This window comes from Thunnus thynnus, chromosome 7 (genome assembly GCF_963924715.1).
Source record: "Thunnus thynnus chromosome 7, fThuThy2.1, whole genome shotgun sequence".
Taxonomy (NCBI): Eukaryota; Metazoa; Chordata; class Actinopteri; order Scombriformes; family Scombridae; genus Thunnus; species Thunnus thynnus.
In genome coordinates this window covers 23,913,215-23,935,664 of record NC_089523.1, presented here as the reverse complement: position 1 = coordinate 23,935,664, position 22,450 = coordinate 23,913,215, and the positions used below count along the sequence as shown (strand labels likewise).

The 22,450-nt window shown below is 40.6% G+C and overlaps 1 protein-coding gene across 1 annotated transcript; it reads left to right on the top strand.

The window, feature by feature from the left end:
• Nucleotides 1–95: 95 nt before the first annotated feature.
• On the top strand, nucleotides 96–22,395 carry kiaa0753 (KIAA0753 ortholog). Its single transcript, XM_067595072.1, is given in 19 exon segments — nucleotides 96–619; nucleotides 2,511–2,804; nucleotides 2,958–3,228; nucleotides 3,379–3,488; nucleotides 3,592–3,654; nucleotides 4,096–4,252; nucleotides 4,255–4,316; nucleotides 4,971–5,148; nucleotides 5,986–6,188; nucleotides 6,353–6,483; nucleotides 6,942–7,094; nucleotides 7,649–7,738; nucleotides 9,354–9,441; nucleotides 9,570–9,641; nucleotides 9,821–9,991; nucleotides 10,215–10,296; nucleotides 10,552–10,672; nucleotides 17,794–18,027; nucleotides 20,064–22,395. Coding segments are annotated over 19 exon segments (2,772 nt in total). The 5' UTR covers nucleotides 96–481; the 3' UTR covers nucleotides 20,218–22,395.
• The last annotated feature ends 55 nt before the right edge of the window (nucleotides 22,396–22,450 follow it).

Genomic DNA, 22,450 nt, shown 5'->3' with positions numbered 1-22,450 from the left:
TTAAAAATTAAATATATACGCAATGGGTATACTATGTGACTAATGTTATTACGTAATTCTTCCTCGACGTTTTGAGTGAAGTTATCATTATAAATACAATTAAATTACGCTTTTTAAAAGGTGGTTGTATTGATGTTTGACTGCTTTCACGATCCGTACTCGGTAAAACAAAATTACTTCCGTCTATGGTGTTCTGTTGTTGTCATGGCGGCGTTTCAAACTGTTGCCAACCTTGGACAAACATATAGAAAGTTAATTTACCGTGCGCTTTATTTTAATTCCTTCAGTTAGCGACGATGTATGCATACATACTTTATAATACTTATATAGACTGGGAAAAACGTAGTTATAAGCGAAGTAGAAATGACTCTGGGATTAACTCTAATTCAGAAGCGTTGTTAGCTTGCTCATGCTAACTCTCGTTAACGGTATCGAGAATTGTTTGGTAGTTTGACACAAGTTGGCGGTTGTTTTCATTATAATGACTGCGCAGTTCTTGCAGGGTGGCCCCACGACTTCTGTAGGACCACAAAGTCCTGGAAGAGACTGGGTTGTTTTAGGTTCAGCCCGAAACGTTCACAGCGGTGGAGATTTAATCACTGGGATGTCCCAAACCAAGGTAAACAATGAATGAACGCTAATATTCCGCTGTATCTTTATTCCGGTGTTTTGGTTTAACGAGTGACCGTGTTAACTGCTGACTTTCAGCCGACTGCGTGGTGGTTGTCATAGTGACGGCAGTTGTTGAAAACACGAACAGACATGTAGGTGTCCTCTTGAAAGCCTTTAAATTGAATGTTCAATACAGTATATATTCTTCTAGTCCATTTTGTCTTATATTATGTAAATTAAATTGTGTCGCCAACAAGAAGCACTCACATTTCTTCACTTATTTTTCTGAAATTAATCTTTTTAAATGTTAGCTTGTCAAGAGTAGAGGAAACGCTGAATCTCGTTGCAATATCCACGCTGACGGACCATATCATCAAATTAAGTTAAATATACGGTAGGCTGGTCAAACCGGGTGAATACTGGCCATGTGACCACACAGTTTCCACAATATTTAGCCACAAACTGAACATACTGTGTGCACACAGTGACACATGGGTTAATTAGTTGAATATAGGCCACTTTCCGATTGAGGATAACTGTATAAAATCCCAAAATAGGCTATAGCTGCACTACCAATTTATAGGCTACGGTTTGTTTCCCACATTAAGAAACGAGGTGAATACTTGGTTAGCGTAAAATTAATAAGGCTTTTAGGAGGACACCTACGTGTTCTGTTCGTGTTTTCAACAGCTGCCGTTCGCTACAACAACCACAGACGCATTTGCCTCAACGTTTTCAGATAACACGGTCACTCTTTAAACCGAAACACCGGCCACAAGTGCATGCATGTACACCCAGTTCCCAGTGAATTTGGTACAGCTAGCTAAATCCAAATAAGTCTTATACAGTGGCTCTGAAATTAACTCTACCTTCATGATGGTTGTAATGTTAAATTTCAATTGACAGTTGTTATACTGTATGGCTACGTTGGTGACTGTAGTATGTGATGCCATTGAATTATGATGTACTAGAGAGGTATTTCTCATATTTTGTCCACTTATGATTGACTTGAGCATTGACTAAATATTACACATTTCAGTACAGCATAATGCAGTCCAGTTTAATCAATACCTCTACACCTGCCAGAACCATTACTTCTGCACATATTCTGCACAACATTGTAGTTGTGTATTTGTTGTAGTGCAATGTTGTAGTATTGTAATGTTTATAGATTGAATTCCATTTACTTGACTTCTTTTGTTTGCATTTATTACTCCTAGTTCTTATCTGTTACATTGTTGTCTGCCCTGCTGTAAAATGTGCATTTCCACTCTGGGGATCAATAAAGTCTTATCTTATCTTTGAAGCAGTTTCAACAAAAACTGAACATTATAAACATCATGAAGCTTAGATTTATTGCGATTTATCTCAGGGCTGTTAGACTACATTGGATTTGCAGTGGTTAGTTGTACCAAACAAAATGGCATTGCATGAGTTCAAATCAAGTGAATGACAGTAGGGCTGCAACGATTAGTCAATTAATCGATTAGCTAACAACTATTAAATAATTCACTAACTATTTTGATAATTGAATAATCATTTTGAGTCATTTTTTATGAAAAAAGATTCCAAATTTTCTGATTTTTATGACAGTAAACTGAATATCTTTAGGTTGTGGACTGTTGGTAGAGACAAAACAAGATGTCACCTTGGGCTTTGGGAGACAGTGATCAACATTTTATACCATTTTCTGACATTTTCTGGACCAAACAATTAATTGATTAATCAACAAAATAATAACCAACAGATTAATCGATAATGAAATAGTTGTTAGTTGCAGCCCTAAATGACAGACATATTTGTTGAGAGAATGATATGAAAAACATGACTGAGGATTACAAAGGCTGTTTCTATCACATACAACACTGATTACAACATTGACATCTTACACGCCACAGCTATTATTCAATGAAGCCGTGCCTGCAAGCGTCAGCAACCGCGCCACCCGTGTAGTTCCACCGGCCCCCATTGTGATTGAGAAACTGCTGCCGCTGTCAGAGGAGCGGGAGAATGTGGACAGCACCAGGAGCTCATTCAGCTTCACCACTCTCTCTGAGGAGAGGCTGCAGGCTGCGATTAAGCTGGCCAAGAGAGATCTGAGACGAAGGCACCTTGAGTCATTGAACAAATCTCCTGCCAGACCCTCTCAAGAGGTCTCCCTCTTTGAAACAAGTGATGTGGAGCTGCTTCAGGTAGTTGATTTGCATGAATAGTATATAGTGTATACTTTATAGTTTACCATCTAACTTACTTCTCACTTGGAAGGAATTCATCCCTGACCTAACAAATCCCTATTCTGACTTTGTCCAGTCAATGGCCAAGTGATTATTTTCTTCTCTTCATAGGAGCTAGGAACCAACCCCAGTAAGACAAAGATAAAGGCCTCCAGTCCAAAAGAAAAGGTGACCCGACCTGGAACCAAACAGTCAGATAAAGCATCCCACAAGCGTTCTATTTCTCCCAGGCCACGGGTTGGCCAGTCACCCCCAACCAGAGATCCTGGCCCAAGGCCGTTGGAAGGAGCAGGCCAGCAGGCTCCATTAAGCCAGGGGATCCTCAAGCTGCAAAATGAGCTGGAAGTTTATATCCAGAAAGTCGAAAAACTAGCTAACAGAGGTAATCCCCCAAACCGGCTTGTCTTACTGTTACATTTTTAAAGTTATAGCATAGTTTGAAAGTGTTATCTTTACACCAGCACCCACACTATACCCACCACAGTCATCAGGCTCTTCACACAATTTTACATTTTATTGATTTGAACAACAGGGGAGAAAACGGAGGAGCCGCTGGAGCCTGATGAGCAAAACAAGCTGGAGATTCGCAGGCAGAAGCAGGCAGCCCGTTCGGCACGTACCATCTATGTTCTCCAACAACAGGTATTTTCATCTGGGGCACATGTAATCGAAAAATCAACCTTCACTGACTTTTTAATTTACTCAGTTTTTACAAACACAGTTCTTTTAAATTGTTATTAAATAGGTAAAAGAGATAAAAGAAGATATAGAGAAGCTACGCAGCCAGAAAATGTGGGAAACCAAAAAGGTATGTCACGGTTTTAATGCTATTTACAACTGGGACCATTTATTTGAATGTTGATAATAATTGATAAACCATTGAAATAGAAAAGTTAAATTACTTCTTTCTCCTCTCTTGTTCTATATGCCAGTCATGCATCCAAACACAGCATCAGTAGTCTGAAGCTGCACTTCTATCAGTTTTATTTGTCTCTGTGACAGGCATTAAAATTAAAAAAGACAAAGCTGTTTGTTTTCCCCTCAAGTCAGGAAGAAATTATAACCATGATGTTCAATTAACACAGTTTTATGTAGCAGTATTATTTGTTGTATAATTATTTATCTTAATACATTTTGCTAAAAGGAGATTTTTTTTAGAGTTTCTCAGCTCTACTGCTGAGCAAAAGCCATTAATTATATATTATATATGTTCTATGGTAAACTGATTTACTCTTGGTTCAACTCTCAGTCCACGGCAATAAACAGGCTCGCAGCAGCCCACCGTGGGACACTGAGGGCCTTGCAAGCTGTTATCCACCAGCTTTCAGATCTATCTCATGGCAAGGTCCCCCCTCATTACAAAGAGTTGGGCCAGCTGATTCGCCAGCTCTCTTTGTGCTCAGCTAAGTAGAAGTTGACCAGGGTTCAGCTGTGCCTGAGACGACCCTCGACATCCTGCAGAAACTAGAGGTGAGCAGCATACTGTACAGTAAAATCAGAAAGCATTTGGACTGTTGTGTGGTTTTTACTCCAACACAGCAGATTTGAAATGTAAAAGTAACTATGTAAAACTTGAAACCCTTTTTAGTCTCCCAGTTTTAGGGCAGTATAGCAGGACAACCATCCTAAACATACAGACAGACAACCTAAAGAGTGGAATGTTTTTGACAGACCAAGTCAGTCACCTGGTGTCAGTCCAATCCAGTTTCACTTACTAAAAGACCAGGCTGCCAGATCTGTACTGCGGCATTTTGCTGCAGTACAGATCTGGCAGCCTGGTCTCTTGGGCATCATAAGGGAAGATGCAAAGTGTTTGCTGATTTTTGTGGGTCATAGACTTAAGTGTGTTATTGAGTGTGAAGGATTTGTTGCCAACTTTTACAATTTTTTTTGTTGACTTGTCCAATTCCTTTGTGTCCCCAATAAAAGCAGGATTATGTACAAAAATGACTACTACATTATTTATTTTGATAGTATAGTAATTAAAAAATATAGTTAATATAGTGTTTTGTTTGTTGACTGATTTATATCATTTGTCTAAATATGCAGTTTATGTTAAGGAGGGATATTTTAGGTTTTTTAAGAGTATAATCCAAGTTTTGAATGTCACTCTGTTCCTCTTAGACCTTGGACTCTGCCCTCAGTAAACAAGAGATGCTGCAAAAGATGCAAGCCCAAGCATATCCTCCACGCAGGATATCTCCTCGTCGCAGCATGTCACCTACTATTGCACACCAGGGTCCCAGCATCTCAACTGTTCGAGGACCTCGCAAATCAGCCAATCCCAAGAGAAATATCCGGGGTGAGCGCTGAGTGTCTCTTTTTCTGGTTTAGTTAGCTTTTACTGCTCCCTAGAAAGTAGTTTGTCCATGTGTAAATATGAATCATTTTCTACTTTCTAACCTCAGCAACAGTAGCTATTAATACAATGTCAAGCTTCATGAATGTAATATAAATGCAGTATTTTCCTTCCAAATTTCCTACTAATGGCAATGGTCTACTTGTTCCCAAAGCCTCTAGAAGCTGCCCAGAGAGTAAATTAAACAGATGCCTTCTGACGAAGGACGAACCGTTTAGTCTCCCGTGTATCTGTAAATCACCTGAGGGCTTTTGTGCGGTTGTGTTTGGGCCCCCCGCTGTGCTTAAACAGCTGCATCCTGGCTGAAAATTGATAAGGAGCCATGAAGAAGTGATAGAAAAACAGGAACTGAAGAGCAGAACTCTGGCCCTCGGTCCCCTGTTGCTTAGTCTTATGATCGGTTAACTCCTGCTGGCTCCTATTGCGCTGAAAGGCATCCTGCGGAAGAGAGGACACAAACACCTACAACGAGCTATAGCTGCAATCTAGATCTCCCTGGAAACAAAAATCCCTGTGGTGTTACTTAAGTCCCCCTACCACCACCAACAGCAGTCAGTGGGGAGCCATCTGATTGTTGGGTCCTGGCTTATTCTGTAATTGATGGTGTCGCGTTAGCTTATAATGCCACCTAGCTCCAAACTGATTTACTCATGTTTAACAGCGATGAAGAAGAGTATAGTTTATAGTTACCACAGCAATTCAGTATTTTTTGTCTATATAACATCAGATCAGCTTAGATCAAAGCAAATCAACAGTTTCATTCCTTATTTGCGTTGGCAGGTAGGAGAATGGTGCCACAGAAGCCCAAAACCACGACTTCTCTCCAACCCATGAACAGAGCAGAGGTGCTCAGGGCTGGCCTGGAGAGTCTCGCCCAGCAGAGGGAGCTGAGAGAGCTGCCTGGACGATGTCAGACAAACACCACCCGCAGAAAAGGAGGGGCACTACACTCTGAGAGGAGCAAGGCTGACAAAATAATAAAGGTGTTTGCCAAACTTCTACAAAGTTGAATATTGAACTGAATATAACACATGAGAAGGATTCTCTTAAAATAAAGAAAACATACAGACACCACTACAAACCATGCGAAAACCATGTAAAAAAAATCTTAACATACAGTTTTTGGGGTTATTTGTTTCTTTCATAGCATAATCAAATGCAAGATGCAGGCTTCCAGCAGCCTACAGTGTCCTCTCGGCTTAGAGTGAACCAGCTCCCTCAAAAAGAGCACTCTGTGCCCTGGATGCCTACATCTCCTCACTCTCCTCCTCCACACCGGTGAGACTTTTTATCTCTCCGTACAGCTGATGACACATTAGATTTCTCCTTAACCCATTACTATTCGCCAATGCTTTTGCTGTCAGTCGCTCTCGGCTCATACTAGATCATTAATGTCCTTACATAACTAAGGTTACACTGTTGTAATGTCTGAGACTCTAATGTCAAGGTAACCATATGCAGCCAGTATGAATCAGTATATATTAATCTGCAAATTAATGCATTTCACATTCATATGCTATAGATGCAAATAAAATGGAACTGAATTAAACCTATGTAGGCAGTGCCAGAAGAGAGACCTGTCTGATGTGCATAAAAACGGCCTTTCCATGATTCTTCATCTCCATACCCCGCTGCTCAATTCCCCCTTTCCCACTTTTCCAACTACTCCTGATATATTATGCATCTGTGTGCCTGTGTGTCATATTTGCTCTTTCCTCTGGTATGAATCTCAATAGATCTCCTCAGAGGAGGAGACCAGAGCCTCGATGTCTCTTCTCTCCTGTGAGGCCCTCACCAAGCCCTCCAAGGCAGCAGGTGGCTGGTGGGTTTGGAGAAGAGCCGGTCTTAGGCTCAGAAATGAAGAAACAAGCTCAGAATGAAGCATTAAGGTGAGGCTCACTGCCTATACCTTTTAACCTGATTTCAGTCTTTTCAACTTATCAGATATTTCAGAATTAAATATTATTGTCCCACAGATGAAGCATGTTTTTGGGGGTTTTTTTACAACAGATCTTGCTAGCAAAATTTTAAAAAGTTAACTGGGTTGAATCTAGGGGAAAGAGATTTTAATGAGTCCTCCCTCTTTATTCAGTGAGTTATTTCTATGTCAGACCCCACTTGCTGAGAGCCACAGGCTATACTCTGATTCCAATTCAAAGTTAATTCTTTCCAATAAATTAATCTAGGTGCCTGCTAGATTGAGGCCATTTCTCTTTGTGAGTGATTAATAGTTGGCCTGTTTTTAGTGCTTAGAAGTACCTCATTGATTGAGTGTTCCACATATGTCTCTGTTTAATCAAATCTTAATTAATACAATTGTGCTTTCCAATTAATCAGGGGCTAGAGCAGTACGATTTATATAGATGGGGATTATAAGTTATTTATGTGAAATGCTAATTAAGCTTGCATTTTGCTTCATTTGATGATTACTGACTCGGTACAGGAAAGCCTGGTTGGATAAGATGACAACGCAGAGACTGAAAGAGCTCAACCAGCTGAGTCAAGAAGAGGCTGAACGCATTCAAAGATTAAGGTACAGTAGTAATACAATTACGGTTTTAGCAGACTTAATGCATCTGCAGAGGAGGAAATTGAAGGTCATAAAGCCGAATGAGTTGTTGGATACAGATCCAGACAGCTTTTTTCAATCTGTCTGTACCAAAATTGAAAGCTCTATACACACTGTGACAAGAAATACCAGACTACACAGAAAAATATGCAATTGAAGCTGACGTTGAAATAAAATAGCTCCCGACGTTCCTTAGCAGAAGTTTTCTTCAGAGGACAAAATCATTATTCTGTCCTGTGCCTTCAATGAACATTTTGCTGCTTAGATTATTTAAGAAAAAGAAACATTTTCTACCAGTCGCACCTCTAAAATCTCACTGCTAACCCAAGGCAGTAATCCACACAGTAATCTGCCATACCACTCAGTGCGCCAGGCCTCGCAGTTTAATCGACAGTTACATTGGGAATTACAACACGGACACAATTAGCTACGAACAATAGACACAGAAAATAATGCAGCTTGTGATTGCAGCAACACCCCCCCCTCAGCACCAGTGAGATCATATGTTCCTATAGATCACCACACGTTTCCTAGTTAGTCATTGGACAGTTAAACTCTGCAACACCAGTAAAGAAACACAGTGCATAGGTTGCAACATTCGGTCCATTAAGCATTTATTACATGCAGTACAAGCAGTTGGGCAGTTTTTTCCTTTATGATTCTATCTTCTCAAACACAACAACACATAATGGCCTACTAGGAAACTTGAATGGAACTGCATTACTGTCAATATTATTATTTCTACGTGGGCATTTCTTATGGAGGACCACAAGTGCCTTGGAAATAGTACTAAAAATAGGCATTATAAATTTGTTTACAAATCAATTAATTCATCCATAAATAGACTAAATTAAAAAGTAATTCATTATTTGATATTTTGCTCAGTTTTAAAAAGAGCAATAAATCACTTGATTCACAAATTGAATTAAGAATACAGATTTTAATCTGGTATTTAAAAGGGCAATTTTCTTTGCCATTTGCATCTCCGTTTCCATTTTAGCTTTTTAATTCGCTGAGTCATTTCGCTTCTCCTTTTAGCCTCTCCATTTGGCCTTTCTGTGACACTTTGGCCCCTGCGCTGCTAAAACAATACAAATCAGTCTCCCACGGAAGCCCCCCCCCCTCTCGCGCGCAGCTCCTGGTTTTGATAATAAAAGCTCTGTTGTGTCTCGTAAGTACAGGTTGTCACGTTGTGTCATGTTATTATGATTTTTTGCTGTGATACTCAGGTTTTAATCTAACAAATGTTATTTATTCAGGCTCCATAAATCAGTTCACTGGCTTCTTCAGTAAAACAAGTCCAGATATATATTCACTGCAATATTCACATAACAAGGGTTGGCTTTATGCAGAGTAGCTGTAGGCGTAGACATAGTGCCTGACAAAAACTACCTTACTGTGGCTACTGTTTAGTGCAGATGCTCATCGGGTTTGAAGATCAATTTTAATGTATGTAGATTAATTATAATTCATGAAAAGAAACTGTACAACAAATTTTATATCAGTATCTCTAAAGTTAAAGCTTTCAGCCACGTAACTTCTGTGACAGCTTGCCATGTGGGTGTGTTTTGGTTCACAGGTCTGAAGTTGTCTCGCCAACTCAGTGGGCTGAGCGAGCTGAGCAGAAGGCCAGAGAGAGAATTCAGCCTCTTCTGGATGAAGCGCAGGTAGGAAGATGTATCTCTTGTCTGCATATTGCCAGATTTTCTGTATAATTTTTTTGTGAACTAAGTAGGAGTAAATAATGTTTATTTAGGATTGATGCGACTGAGCTTGTATTTGTCTGTTTCCACAGCAGATTGGTGAGTCTAGGAACAGGATCAGCACCTCACTAAGGAATAGACTGTCTGAGCAGGCGGCAGAGAGGGTGAGCCATGCTACTGTTGCCAATAATTCACAGGAGGGAGGAGACTTGGCCCTGCTATTTAATAAATCATGAATAGGGGCTCATGGACACACTAAGCCAACAAGGACTTATGAATTTTACAATTATTTCCAATATTTAGCCTTTATTTTTTCTGTTGTGCTGAATGTTGTCCTCGACAGGCAGCAGAGAGTGCTGAGCAGCTGAGCGAGGCCCTTCTGGAAGATCTGTTGGAGGATACTGCACGGGCGGCGTGGGCGGCTGAAGCAGACGAACGATTGGACGGCATAGCCCAGCATAGGCTGCAGGCCCCCACCCTGGAGAGTATGCTGCTTCGCATGGAGGAGATACAGGTGAGAGCTGGCCTACAGAAAGGCCCACCTCAAAAAGGTCACTGTGGAACCTGAAAGGTCACCAGTGATCGGTTTGTTATTTCTAGTGAGCTGTTATGACAGCTCTGGTCTGGCGCTGTGTACTGATTATGCCTTGATTATGTTCAGTCTGTTTGACATGGCTCAATGCAGGCAGGTAGACAGTATGTTTCTAAACCGTGTTTCTCTCTGTGTGCCCGAGCAGAGGGATCAGGAGGAAGTGAGGAGACGGTTTGCTTCCATCACCTATTCAGACCCTCTTTACTGGGACCGACCAGGGCCAGCAGGTACAAACTGAATGATCTGCTTCTGTGTTAAAATAAACACTTCTGTGCATCATCTCTAACTGCATTCAGAGAATTATATTTCCCACTGTCTCCTGTAGGTGGAGACAGCGCTTCAACTGGCAAGTATAACCGAGTACTTATCATTCTGACTGTATGCTTCTCTTGTTTTTTCTCTGTCTGTCCCCTGCTCCACCCCATCCTTCTTGACATACACTACCACTGCCACCCCCTCCCCTTCCTTTCTATTCTTCCCAGGACCCCAGTGCCATGTTTTGGGCTCCAGGCCAGCCTCTCCTCTGCCAATTAGGCTCACAAGGCCAGTGCTGAGGCACAGCTCTCCAGCTGATATTGTCCTAGAGAAACCCGTGGAGACTGGGTGGGTTACTACGTCTTTTATCCTTTTTTGTAAGAACTCGAATCATCTCTGTTTCTCATATTTCTCTGATGGCTCCCTCTCCTTGCTGTTTTAGTCATCTCTAAGAGGCAGTGGTGAAATTTTTCCAGAATATTAACAGGAGTGCAGTATCAGGGTTTGACCTATATAACTTCCTTCCCAATATTTTGAGTTGAAATTATAGGTCTCAGCCCCCATTATAAGTCATCATTACTTCAGCATAATACTAATGAGTGCATGATATTATGAGATAAGCCTCTTTCTGAAAAAATATAACAATGATTATAATAATTGTATTTATATTGCTCTTTTCAAGCTTAAGCAAAAAGTGCTTTCTAGATCAAAAGGATTTATAGAATAAAAATAAAAAAACAATATAATATAAGCAAAAAATAAATATAAGCTACATATGCAAATGATTTTGATTTCTTTGAAAGCCTAGGTCAGTTTTTCTGCTTTTTTTATGTGAAACAGAAATGTATTGAGAGGCAGATAAAGATGGCCTGTGGCTGGTGTTGCTGTACTAAGAGCAACAGCAACACCATACATAGGAAGTCAGTCACTAATGGTTTAATTAGGCCTCTAGACTGGATGAAAAGTAAAGTGGTTAATGTTTTTCCTACAATGCGCAGTTAGTGTTTTCTTTTTTCCGCATGACGTGTTGTTGCCTTATAATTGCTCTCCCACCGGGAGGCCTTACTCATCCCACAAAACTCACTCAGTGGCGACCATACCCTGGGCAGAGTCTATTCCTGACTCCGGCAGAAGACTCCACAGAGAGACCCTCTACTGCCCAGGGCTTTGGTTGCAGCTGCTGTACTGCTTAAATTAATGAGGAACTTGGAAGGAAGAGAAAAGAGAATGGAGGGACTAGAAGTTGTTGACACAGACAAGCCAGCAGGATGCTGCTTCTAACAAATTCAAGTAGCACCATTAGCAAATTAAAGTCAGTCAGTCTCAAAGTGCCCCAGGTTCAGTTCCCTCAATAGAAACATTGCCCTGAGATCCATTGTGCCTGTGACTCATCTTAGACTGTCTTCTTAACACATCCATCAAGTAATAGCTCTATTTTTTGGCAAAAAGTAACAGGCGTTTGCCAGTCCACTATTTGCTGTCTTGTCTTTTTGAAGAGGTGTTATGATTTTCCATTAGTTATTGGTTTTTCAGAGGTGTCCAGCCATGCCGCTTCTTAGTCATTTGGGAAATGCCAGCGCATTTGTTCTGAAATTCCCTGTGGGGTAAAACAGAGACAGACTTGTCAGGTTCACTTTTATGTAACAGGGTGGTTCAACTTTAAAATCGGAGAGGTCACTGACTAATTGATTAATCGTTCCAGCACTTTTATGCTTTTCATGTGTTTGGTTTTAAGAGAATGTCGGAGCAGTGACTATTGGTTTGTGTCAGTACGTTGATTAACATAGTCCCGAAGGTGACAGAGGAATTCAGCAGCATGGAGAAGTGTCTTAGTTGTCAGCCGACTCACACATCATACCAAGTGCATCGCAGAATCTCTTTTCCATTACATTCTCCTCTCGGCTGTTCTTGTTCAGTAATGAAACAGTTAGATAGGACAGTTGCTAAAATGTCCCATTTAACATAAGAGAATAACTTTATTTGTATTGATGGGAGTTATGTATATGAAAAGTGTCTGCATAATATTTTGTGTCTCTAAGATTGCTTTCCAGAGCTGTACTTGTACTTGTTCTCATATGAAAAACAATTAGCATCGATTCTAATACATTGTCCACATTAGTCACCTCTTCCTCACTCACTCAAGACCCAACCTATTTCGTTGTCACTCGCCGACTGCTTGTCTCAGGGAGGAAAAAAAGATTGATTTTAATTTTCATAGCCAACTGGTAAGTGAAATTTTAGATGTCAGTACTAGTGTATATTGTGAGCACAGGTATCAAAAGGGCTGACTGAGAAAGGTGAAGCCAGTAAACATGATACTTTTCTTCGTAGCTGTTGGAAGTAGGGAGTCATTTTGTGTGAAGTAGAAAGAGAAATTGTGTTTGGTAGGCATATTGTGTTATAGAACTGTCTTTTTGGGCCAAGAATTTGCTTTGTAAACTGACATGAGCTTGTGTTGCAACGTTTCAGGCAAAAATGACTCATTCTAAATCACTTAAGTGAATGAAAACAAAAAATAATTACAGAACCAATTCAATTCAATTCATTTTTATTTATATAGCGCCAAATCATTAAAAAAAAGTAATCTCAGGGCACTTTTCACATAGAGCAGGTCGTACTCTTTAATTTACAGAGACCCAACAATTCCCCCATGAGCAAGGACTTGGCGACAGCAGCAAGGAAAAACTCCCCTTTTACGGGAAGAACTGGGCTTTGGTGGGCGGCCATCTGCCTTGACTGGTTGGGTTGAGAGAGAAAGAAAGAGAGAGAGGGAGAGGGGGGAGAGAGAAACAGAGAAGCATAATAACAATAATAATAACAATAACATCAATGATCATAATAGAGATATGACTAGTAATATTAATAGCAGTAATAGCCGGAGAAGATTTCAGGGTAGGACACCAACAGGACCGTGCCACCATCCCTGCACCATCCCCGCGGCAAAGGCCCACAGTTCAGATCCCAGAGTTTCCTGCAAGATGAGAAAGCACAAAAAACTCCAGGGAAGAAGCCCAGTTAGTAACATGCATTAATGGTACATGAATGCATACAGATGGAGAAGAGGAGGAGGAGAGAGGAACTCAGTGCATCATGGGAAGTCCCCTGGCAGTCTAGGCCTATAGCAGCATAACTAAGGGCTTATCCAAGGCAAGCCTGGTCAGCTCTAACTATAAGCTTTATCAAAAAGAAAAGTTTTAAGCCTACTCTAAAATGTAGAGAGGGTGTCTACCCCCTGGACCAAATCTGGAAGATGGTTCCACAGGAGAGGAGCCTGATAACTGAAGGCTCTGCCTCCCATTCTACTTTTGGAGAAACTAGGAACCACGAGTAAGCCTTCATTCTGGGAGCGCAGTGTTCTAGTGGGGTAATAGAGTACTATGAGCTCTATAAGATATGATGGTGCCTGACCATTAAGGGCTTTGTAGGTGAGGAGAAGGATTTTAAATTCTATTCTGGATTTTACACGAAGCCAATGCAGTGAAGCTAAAATGGGAGAAATATGATCTCTTTTTCTAGTTTTTATTAATACAAGTGCAGCAGCATTCTGGACCAGCTGGAGAGTCTTTAGAGACTTGTTTGGGCAGCCTGATAATAAGGAATTGCAATAATCCAGCCTAGAAGTAACAAATGCGTGGACTATTTTGTCTGCATCTTTTTGAGAAAGGATGTGCCTGAGTTTTGCAATATTATGTAAGTGAAAAAAAGGCAGTCCTTGAAATTTGTTTTATGTGGGAGTTAAAAGACATATCTTGATCAAAGATAACTCCCTGATTCCTTACAGTCATGCTGGAGGCCAGGGTAATGATATCTAGAGTAGCTACATCATTAGATAATGTGTTTCTAAGGTGTTTAGGGCCAAGCACAATAATTTCAGTTTTGTCCTAGTTCAGTAGCAGAAAATTGCAGGTCATCCAGGTCTTTATGTCCTTAAGGCATGCTTGCAGTTTCTTTAACTTATTGGTTTTATCTGGCTTCATCGATGATAGTAGTGATGCAACCAGCATCCTATTGCATCACTACTACCAAAAAAGAACAAGTCTTATAGGATAGATTCACAGTTTTCCACGTCTGTCTTAAAATAATAGTGAAGTGCCCAAATGAACATTGACACATGTTTTTCTTGACATAATCATTCCTCCTGTTCATACTGGCCATTAAAAGATCCCTTCATAATGCACTTACGATGTAAGTAATAGGGACTAAAATCCACAGCCCTCCTTCTGTACAGAAATGTTTTTAAAAGTTAATCTGAAGATAATATGAACCTTCAGCCGCCCAAATTAGTCAAATCAAGTGGATATCTTTTTAGTGCCAAATTCCTTTTTTGTGTTACTATCCTGCTGCAGCCCAACAGGGAATCACTGTCTGGGGAAACACAAAGAGGGACTTTCAGACCAAAAAGAAAGAAGAAGACAGAAGATATCTGCTTGATTTGACTAAGTTAGACTGCAGAAGCTTCATATTAGCTTCAGATAAACTTTTTAATACATTTTTGCTCACAACAAGGACTGTGGATTTTGTCCCCCATCACTTACACATTTAAAGGGGATCTTTTAATTTTCAGTATGAACAGGAGGGATTATTACAGCAAGTAAAACCTGTCTCACTGTTTGTTTGGGCACCTGACTATTGTTTTAGGACAGACTTGTCAACCTGTCCTTGAACCAGCGAGTCCTAGCCTTGTTGCGGGCTGCAAACTGAATTCTCTTCAGTGCTCTTGCTGATTTAATGTCAGCATGTACCCTTCATTTAGGACATGTCAGAATGTTTAGGTCTTCAACAGGAAGTAATAGGATTTGAGTTTGCAGTGGTCCTTCAGATAACTGTGAAATGACATTTGACATCTACAGCTTGAGGAAATGAACTGCAGTCGTGCACAAGGCTAACTTCTATGCTGAAATGAGTCAATGTTGCAAGAAAACAATTGAAAATGCCTCAGTTTGATGCCAGAGAGGAGCATCAAATAGTGAAAACAGATAACAGATAATGAAAAATGCTATTTTGATAAACACTTTCATTTTCAGGTATTCACAACTGCATCCAGCCTCAGTTTAGTCTCATTTCTTGTACAACTGCCAGCAGCTCATATAATGAATATTTTGTGCAGTAACCACAGTATACTGGGCTTTAGGAGAGAGGGAAAACCTGGATTAGCCAGAGTGGAAAATTATTGATGACATTGATGAACTTCTGCTCTCTCGTCTCTCATCCAGCAAACCGAGCAGCCGATTAAAAGAGCACTTGCATCAGCCCCTATGAAGGACAAAAGCCCTGAGAAACACATCAGGCGTTGCCGTCAGCAGGAAAACAGAGTCATGCATGCAGTCTGACACACACACACACACACACACACACACACTCAAACACAGAGAAAGAAAATCTGTGACAGTGACATACAAAAGCAGTGCTTACAAAAGCAGAGAGTGTCAGTGTGGCTATCACTTGAGGCTTTTTTGATTGTAGTGTTTCATGACTAAAGGACACAGTTTTTTCTGTTTAGATGCTGTTATTGAGGGATGGAAAGGTGAAAGGGGAAGAAAGATGGGAAAATGCAATTTTCAAAAGAATTACTCTCAGCTGATGTGGAGAAAATCATAATTACTAGGTCTTATTGTATTGTTTATAGGTGTCAGGCTATTCTTTACCATTACTTTGGATGTATCTCTTTGTATTGACAATATTTTAGCTCACTATTGCTGGGCCAGCAGGTATCTAATTTCAGTATTTTAACACTCCCATTATCTTTCACCAGACATAACATGGGCACTGTCCTCTTGAAAAGTATTTTCCAAAACAGGCTATTATTATTATTCTTTACACTGGCTGTCTTTGTGTTTGTGCTTGTGTGAGTCCTATCAAAGGATCACTGAGACAATGAACTGAGAGATTTCATCTTTGAAAACATCAGCAGAGCGTCAGATAAGATTTACGTATCCATGGTGAGGAGCTCAGACCCAGGCCTCGATTGTTCCTCGTCTCTCTAATGCTGACTGACCTGCTGCAGCTCCATCAGCAGGTCAAATAAATTGATGGAAAGATGAAAGACCCACTCAGCAAATTCTGAACCTTTTATGTGTTTTTTTTTTCCGATCTACTATTTCACTCCAGGATAAGTATTTCAAACAAACCGAAACTCTTGTCACACAGTATATGGATGCTTTTCATTGTGATGACTTCCACCTTATACACAGTGACTCAGTTGATTCAAATACATTCAACAGACTGCAGGGTAGTGCATTACCGACTAAACAACGATATTGCAACCATCTATACGTTTTCCTCCACACTATTCAACCTCTACCTGTTTCCCATCTTTCCTGCTGCTCTCGAAAGCTCACCAGGGCTTCTGAGAAGTGTATCACCCCCTACTATCTATAAGCCACATTTGGCTTTGTGCAACTCAGCTTCAGCACAGCCTGCGTCCCCTTTTGATATGCCGCTGTCCTTTGCCAGGTCCTCCCAGGAGATGCACGGCTTGAACTTTTGTAGAGAAATGAGAAAACAAACTTGAAAGTCACCTGAGAGGATTTCACTAATAGTTGATACTACTCATCTTTTGTTTGTGTATTTCCTGAGCAGGCCAAGGTGTGTTTGAGGATGAGGATGTTTTTCGGGGTTCCCTGTCACACAGATTTAGTGAATTATTCACTACAGATGTCATATACGATTTTCCCTTGTCTTGTAGCCCCCTTATTGATGATTATAGGGCAGAATAGAGTGAGAGATAACTACTAACACTTTGTAACATTTGTTTTCTGAGGATTTATTTTATCACTCACGTCACCTTTTCACAGATAAATATACAAGATTCATTTTGCCCTCGAAGGTCCTTTTTTGCCACAATGTCTGAATGGTGTTTATTGACAGGAAAGGCAGGCTGGATCCTGTTCATTTCTGGATATAGCACAAACATTTTCTTTCTCCACATCGGTCCTCAGATGCCCATTAGACAGTAAATAAACTCATTTCCAACTAGAATCCAAGTCGACTGTGCTGGCACTTTTATATTCACGGCCAACCCATGGTTTGCAAGCCCCTTCAGTCAAAACAGAAACAAGTTTAGCTGAGGCAGGGGAGCACAATAGAGAGGCACTTTGCTGTGGGAACTGCTGCAACACTAAATATAGCACTGAGTGTGGCGTCGCAAGAGCCAGGCTGATTTGTCCAAGCAGAGAGGATTATAAAGCCAGACCATTGCGATGCCCAGCTGAGCCTCTGAGCAAGGGGCAGGCGAGGGAGCTGGCCCACGCTCTGACACCTCTCCCAAATTCATCATCCAGAGCATTGTGTTTCTGGTCAATCACAGCACTGCACTCCATTCTCGTCAATAATTTAGTTTGCCCTTTTCTCCACAGCCGCAGCCATCAAAAGCGCTTAACCAGCTCATATAGTGTGAATGGTCAAGGTAATGAAAAGGTGTAGTAGGACTGTTCGCCTCGTGACATGAGCATCCGCTTGTGTTTCCACAGACACAGTATCCTCTCTGAGAGCAGCCTGACAGAGGAGGCATCCCAAGAAGAGCAGCAGCTAAGACACAGAACCGTGTTCCCGGGTCCAGTGGAGAGAAGCAAAGAGACTGTTGTCTCTGTGCCGGGCAACATGCTGAGAAGCCTCCGGAGGTACAGGGAAGACTACGAGGCCTACCTGCGCGTTGTGGCTCATGAGGCCGTCGGCAGCTTCAACCCCTGGGCCATCGCAGACAGGTAAAAGACCAACAAGTAAAGGATTCTTACAATCTTAATTCCCCTCTGGACACTCAACACAGTGCTAATAGTGAATCTCACACATTTTTTTATGTATCTTTGAAGTTTTATGAAAACATTTGTTCTCCGTATTAGCAATGGCATGCTCAGTTTTTGCAATCTGAAACAGATTTGTTCTCGCTGCTCTCTCGTTTGTCCCCGTACATTTTTTAACTCACACAGTGTTCTCACTCTGAGAGGATCATGCACATTTTACGGTTTGCATAGTGTGCCTCTGGTATTTACCGTTGTTCTTCCTCTCCCACTCACAGATTTGCATACCTAACAGAATTCTTAAGTTGCTGCAATGCAGAATGCAGAAGACGCCCGCTCATCTTTGTGAACATACAGAGTCCATTTGCTTGATAGATTAGTCCGAAACTCCTAAAAGAGAGATTTTCAAGGCAGTCTTTTAAAAAGCTTTTTTTTTTTTTTTTTTCTCCCTCTGCGGCGTAGATTTGCAGGGGAGTGTGAACAGCTCAATAAATTGTTTTTGCTTAAAGTCAGAGCTGAAAACTGTTGCCCAGTCCCACCCATGGGCTCTGACTGCTTATGGCTTATTATCAGTCCCACATCAACGAGAAGAAGTCTTCAAGAGATGGATCTGTATTTTTCTGTATTTAGGGAAAAAGAATCCTGTATGAGGAGAAGTCATCCAATTATCTCTGTGTTTTTGGAGAAAGAACACACACAAATAAACATGTAAACCCTCTGCTATCCTGACACAGTGCAGAAACCTGTCTGTGTGATGAGATGGTAATGAGCAGACTAGAGTTGCTGTAGAGCTATACCGCCTGGAGGAGCTCATTCATTCAGTCTGCTAACAGATTGTTGCAAAAAAAAAAAAAGCAAAACTTCAGCACAGCCAAAAAGCCCAGAAAATATACACACTTCAAGCTATCTTAAGTTTTGTTTGAATTTGTTTGAAGCATTTTTCATAATGACAGCTTGGTGAACAGATGAATGGGTAAACACAAGGCAAACTTGAATAATAAGCTTATGCTTTCCCCATTTTTAAATACATTAATAAAACACTTATGTTGTACAATTCCTTGTATTTACAGAGAGCTAATTTTGTTTTTGTGGTTTCATTTGATTTGGGATTTTAAACATACAGAATATGAAGAGTCATTCAGGTGAGCTAGCACGGCTTTTAGCATTAGTGTTAGAACTATTTCATAATGGCTGTTCCCAATATATAACGGTAGATTCCTCACTCTGTCTCACTCACTTCAGAGAAAAGTATTCTTGTATTGACTCCTCGAAGCGACAGATAGTTCAACAACCCACAATTACTGCGATTGTTTTGTTGCAACCACAACCAAATGATTTGACATTTTTGGGGCTCTGTAAGCAAGATCCTCCATGTTCCTGTCTCATTTGTGAGTTGACCCAGATAATGATCAAAACACTGAAACTTAGCTTGGTGCTGTACACCAGTCTTTTCAGTTATTTTCCTTCATTTTATGCCTTTCAAGGCGCAAATTTCACCAAGTTTTTCATGTCTAGCTCTGAAAGTCAGTAGACACAGTGGTTAGGAAAAACCCGCTTTAATAGCACCTGCTGCATTTTTGGAGATAATAACATGAGGCGGATTACTTAAATTTTCTTTGAAATTTCAGGAAGTGGGTTCTTTTAAAGTGATATTTATATCCCACTGTGTCCAAGCCTCTTACCTTTAATCAAGCTGTTTTAAAAGTGTGTAGTCTCAGGTGTGTTGGCAGGAAAAACTATACTAGTAAATATATAAAATATATCAATCACACTCTCCAGATTTACTCTACTTCTACAAAAGATTGAATGATAGTTTCACATGATCTTTGTTTCATATGTTTTTGTCAGATGATTTGGTTGCCTTTTTTTTTTAAATCAAAGTAGAGTTTGTATGTGTGTATTTAGCTTTTAAAAGTGACTGAAAGTCTCTGCAGCATAATTTTGAGGAAAATGTCAAAACTCGCTCTCTCTAATATCCCTTGTTGTTCCTTGTTGTCTCTCAGCCTGGCAGAGGAGTTACTGTCGGAGGCTCTGGCTGACGTGGCAGCAGAGTTTCAGGACGTCGTTGAGGAGTACGCGGAGGCCGTCTTCACCTCAGAGTTCCTTCAGCCAACCCAGTCACCTCCCACTTCAGCTCCAGCTTTGGTCAGCCAATAGGGTGTTACAGCATCGAGGCTGCGGCAGTTTTTTTACAAATTGCTATAAAATGTATTTATTTTTAGTGGAAAATCTGCCCTTTGAGACTTTTAGTACAAAGGATATGAAATATCAAGGATCCAGGTTCATATTGTCGACAAAGGACTGTGATTATTTGCTATTTTTCTATAGTTTTGTAAGAATAACAAGCAGATATTTTATTTTGCAGTGAAACTTATTGATTTATGTATTTATTTTGTACATAAATCTGAAAAAGTGTTTATGAATCACTCCTTTGATGTGACAACATGGGATTTTATTTAATTGTAATTGTAGTTTTTTTTTTTATTGAAGCTGCAGCGGACAAGACTGTTGAATTACTCAGGGAGCTTTAGTCACATTACTCTTTGTGGTCCATCTGTACGTGTGATTGAATTCCACCAGGAAAGTTAGTTTAGTTTAGATAAGCTTTGAGAGACCATTACGACATTACAGAGGATTATAAGATTACTGCCCTCCCCTTGCACATAGTTTAAATCTCCCTGAGGATTACTCACACTTTCTATTTTCATGGCGGAATATGGAAATAAATTAATTACATATGGTTTCCATCAGAATGATGTTGGAAGCTGAGGGCATCATATGTAAATCAGTTCCCTCTTGTGTTTTAATGTCTCAATAAAGGGTCTGAATGCAACAAAGAGCGTTATTTCCCCTCACTGGTTAATGTGTTATCCCAGTAAGTTATGACCACTGTGAGGAGATAGAGTACAGGAGAAAGAAGTGATATGTGCACAGACATGAAGTCTCTCTTTTTTCCCTTTTGTTTTGGCACCATTTTATAAGGATCTTCTCAGTCTGTATGTGCACAATTCATGAGGACTTAATTTCTGTTGCATTCACCAGAGAGAGACCCACAAAATACGGACACCAGTTTATATACTGTTGGGACTGACCTAATGAATTCTGCATAGTAATGGTGAAATGTGTCAGTCCTGAATGCAAAATAAACGGGGTGGACTCTGCAGACCGAGCGAATGCGCGGGCCCCCAGAGAACAACATGAAAGCCAAGCAGACAGAGCAGAGGGGACACATCCAGATGTTGCGTCGGCCTGTGGGGACCAGCCTTTGACAGGGGACATACAGTGACTGAATGAATTAGCTCACATTGAATCAGCTGCTCCTATTTTCTCTCAGGCTTGGGTTTCTGCGTGGGCGTCTGAATACGTGCAGGCTTTCACAGGCTCGGGCAAATTTCTTCTTTTCGATCTAGGACAAAAAGAAATTGGTAGGCTCGAAGCGGACAGAGTGTTGCAGTCTTTACTCTGACATACAGAGCTGAGGTTGCGCTGACATGGAGTAATGGGAGACATGAAATGATTCTGTTATTATTCAAGAGCAAATTTCTAATCATGGTTCAGAAATCTTAAATGTGTCTGCTAAAAGACCTTTGAAAGACAAGAGAGGATATATTTTCATTTCTGCCACCTCAGCAGCTGCCACTTTGCATTTGACTGTGAGACTGTGTTGTCAGCAAACCAATGAACAGTGAAATCTGTCCCCTTAAATATGTATTTCTTTGTGGACAGTGAACATTGTTGAGGTTTTGGGGTTACTGCTCCGCTATTGATTTTTCAGGATGAACTCTGACCATGCACTAAGAGATGTTACAGAATTAGCACTGTTTTGCACATAATTATAATTTCTAATGATCAGAGTGGTTCGACCTTGCCGCTAGCCTGCACCCACTCATCGCGGCTTATTTCACAACTGGAGAGGACACAGATGACTGCGGTGTATTCATGATCCATTGAGGGGGCATTTTGCCATACAGGTACAGTCCATCAAGGCTGGTTTGTGACATTTAGGTTGCTTTCAAAACATTTTCAGCTGAAGCGTGGTACTTACGCCAGATGGATATGAAATCTTATGGCTTTGTAAGAGGTTATTACTCACGGCTGCTGTTCTCAAGGGATTTTCTGTTGGAGCTCAAGTGTCAGAGTGATGATTTCAGCTGAGATGCTGGTCATCTCTGAGGGATGTGTCATGCAAATACTGGCATTGTTTGGATTTTACACGCAACATTTCCCATTGCAAGTTCCTTTTAGACAATTAATTTTAAGGCTTGGTTTGCTCTCTGAGATCTCATTAAACACCTGTGACTGCATCATTTGCTAAATAAAAGCATAATTCAGTCAGTGCTTTGCTTTGTTTCAATTATTAATGGTCTCAGAGCGAGATGCTAATGATGAG